Genomic DNA, 2,604 nt, shown 5'->3' on the forward strand with positions numbered 1-2,604 from the left:
ATGACCTGAGCCAAAGGCAGACACTTAACTGACTGAGCCACCCAGGCCCCCTTCTAATGCTCTTCATTCTTTTGTGTGGATCCAAGTTTCCTTCTGGTATCATTTTCCTCTTGCCTGAAGAACCTCACTTAACATTTCTTATACAGTGGGTATGCTGGTGACAAATTCAGCTTTTGGTTCTTAAAAATGCCTTTATTTCACTAAATACAGAATTCTGGCCTTCTCTGATCTTCTTTCACTTTTGAAGATGTCATTGCATGACTTAATGGTTTGTATCATTTTCTCATGAGGCATCAGTAGTCATTCTTACTATTTTCCTTACATAATTCATTGTTTTTTTTCTGGCTCCTTTGACTATTTTTTATCACTGGTTTTCAGCTATTTAATTATCATATGCCTTTGTGGTGATATTCTTTGCGTTGGCCTTGCTTGGAGTTGATCATTGGATCTCGGATCTTTGAATTTAGAGTTTTCATCTAGTCTAAAAAAATTAGCATCACTATGTCCCCAAGATTTTTTTTTCCTATCCTGTTTCCTCCTCTCCTTCTAGGGTACCAATTACACATACATCAGACTACTTAGTATTGTTCAGTGTTTGCTGTCCAAAGTGTGAAGATCGTTGCATAAAATACTGTGTCCAGCTTACAGTTATCTGTGGTGGGAGGACTAGTCTGGTACCAGGACTTGGTCAGAGTTAGAAACAGAATTGATTGTTAAGAGCATTCTGAAGTCATCAGCCGGGACAACTTCGGACTTCTTCGCAGCCCTGGTTGTCACTGGAAATCAGTCTTTGGAAATAATACTGCCTTCCCTGAGAGGACATAGAAGCATGCAGGGGCATTTTTGGTTTTCACAGTGGCCAGGTGCTGCTGCCACTTGGTGGCCGGTGACTGGGGACACCGAATGTCCAGTAATGAGTGGACCAGTCTCACCTAGCAGACTCGTCTTGATCAGACTGCCAGTAGCATCCAGCGGAGAACACGGCCTCAAGGAACAGCTCCCGGGGCTTCCTTACCTTCTCTCCACCACTACCCTCCGCCAGCTGCCGCCGCCGCTCACAGTTCAGGGTTCAGCACGCACCTCGCCTCCCGGGGAAAGCCTTCTCTATTTCCCTACGCTGGGTGAGGGTCCCCAGCCTGCTGTTTCAGAGATAAGCTATGGCTTATCACCACTTCCTCTGTCCCAAAGACTTACTCCTTTCTGGCACTCGTTCCTCAGTTCCTGGTGTATCATGGGTGTTCATTAAGTATTTGTCAAAGGGATGGATAGATGGCTAGACGGACAGACAAAAGCTGACGATAGTCATAAAGATGAAAGTCTTTATGGCCGCCTAGGTGGTGGCGGGTTGACACAGGTTGGATGACCTCAGACCACTTCCGGGGGGTGGTGACCACGTGGGGCAAGTACTGCCAGTGAGGCCCACGTGAGGCTCACTCGGTCACATCGAGGCAGAGTGCCTTCAGTTTGGGGACAAGCGGACAAGAAACTGTCAGTCCCTGCAGCGGGTATCGAGACCGCCTCCATCCTCTACTGCCGGGCCTTGTTCCCTCTGAGGGGCCGGGGACAGAAGCACAACTCTTGGTTTCCCCCGAGCGTCAGCGTCAGCGTAGGGTAGAGCAGGTGCTCATCCCTCTGTGGGATAAACGTGGGAACGTGTGTGCTACGGGAACGTGTCCGGCCCTCCTCCCGTGAGCTGCCTTAGTTTTACTTAACACGCCGACCTCAGACGGCCTCACCTACTGCTACTCCATCGACCTCTCTGAGCGCGTCGCGCTGAAGCTCGACCAGAAGTTCCCCTTCAGCCTCATGAGGAGGATTTCGGTGTTGAAGTACATCTCGGGCTCTTCCGCTGAAAGAAGGGCAGCCCACAGCCGGAAGTAAGTTGCAGAACTCTTTTTTAAAGGTTTTATTTATTTATTTGACAGAGAGAGAGAGAGAGATCACAAGCAGGCAGAGAGGCAGGCAGAGAGAGGGGGAAGCAGGCTCCCCGCTGAGCAGAGAGCCCGGTGCAGGGCTCCATCCCAGGACCCTGAGATCATGACCTGAGCTGAGGCAGAGGCTTAACACACTGAGCCACCCAGGCGCCCCTAATTATCATATATTTCCATAAGCCCCTCTAAAAGTTCCCTACCTATGATCGGGAGAAAGTCCTTGACTTCCAGACCCTCCCCTCCCCAACATTTACCAACACAGAACAGTAGAACAGGAAAGGTTAACCATAATAAACTTTCTCGGGTAGGGGAAAGATGGAAGGCTGCCTATCTGGGATTGGGGGAAGTGACTTGGTTCTGTCCCTGGAAGTCACTCTGTATGGCTCGCGGGTCCACTGTCTAGGACGCTCCATCTACACCATCAAACCCAGCGGCCATATCTGAAACAGATCTGGGACCACACGATCCCCATGAAGGCTGAGCTACGACCTCAGCTTGCTTCCTTCCTGTAAAATGTTGGGAGACCCAGAGGTTATTTCAAGTATCGAAATAGTCACCGTTTCTCCTAGTTTAGATTAAGGTTCTTTCCATGCTATAGCTTCCTAAAAAATGTAGTTGGCTTTATAACCTTTTTTTCAAGTGCACCCAACAGACCCTCATGCTACCCGAAACT

The 2,604-nt window shown here is 49.0% G+C and overlaps 1 protein-coding gene across 1 annotated transcript in view; it reads left to right on the forward strand.

Moving 5' to 3' along the window:
* Positions 1 to 1,882, forward strand: part of LOC111146087 (rhomboid domain-containing protein 2) — a 7,742-nt gene extending 5,860 nt beyond the window's left edge. Inside the window, exon 3 of the mRNA XM_022501471.1 lies at positions 1,727 to 1,882. Coding sequence (XP_022357179.1) covers positions 1,727 to 1,881 — 155 coding nt within the window. The 3' untranslated portion in view covers position 1,882. The remainder of the gene's footprint in view (positions 1 to 1,726) is intronic.
* The last annotated feature ends 722 nt before the right edge of the window (positions 1,883 to 2,604 follow it).

This window comes from Enhydra lutris, unplaced genomic scaffold (genome assembly GCF_002288905.1).
Source record: "Enhydra lutris kenyoni isolate GAN:26980312 unplaced genomic scaffold, ASM228890v2 scaffoldscaffold13, whole genome shotgun sequence".
NCBI classification, from domain to species: Eukaryota; Metazoa; Chordata; class Mammalia; order Carnivora; family Mustelidae; genus Enhydra; species Enhydra lutris.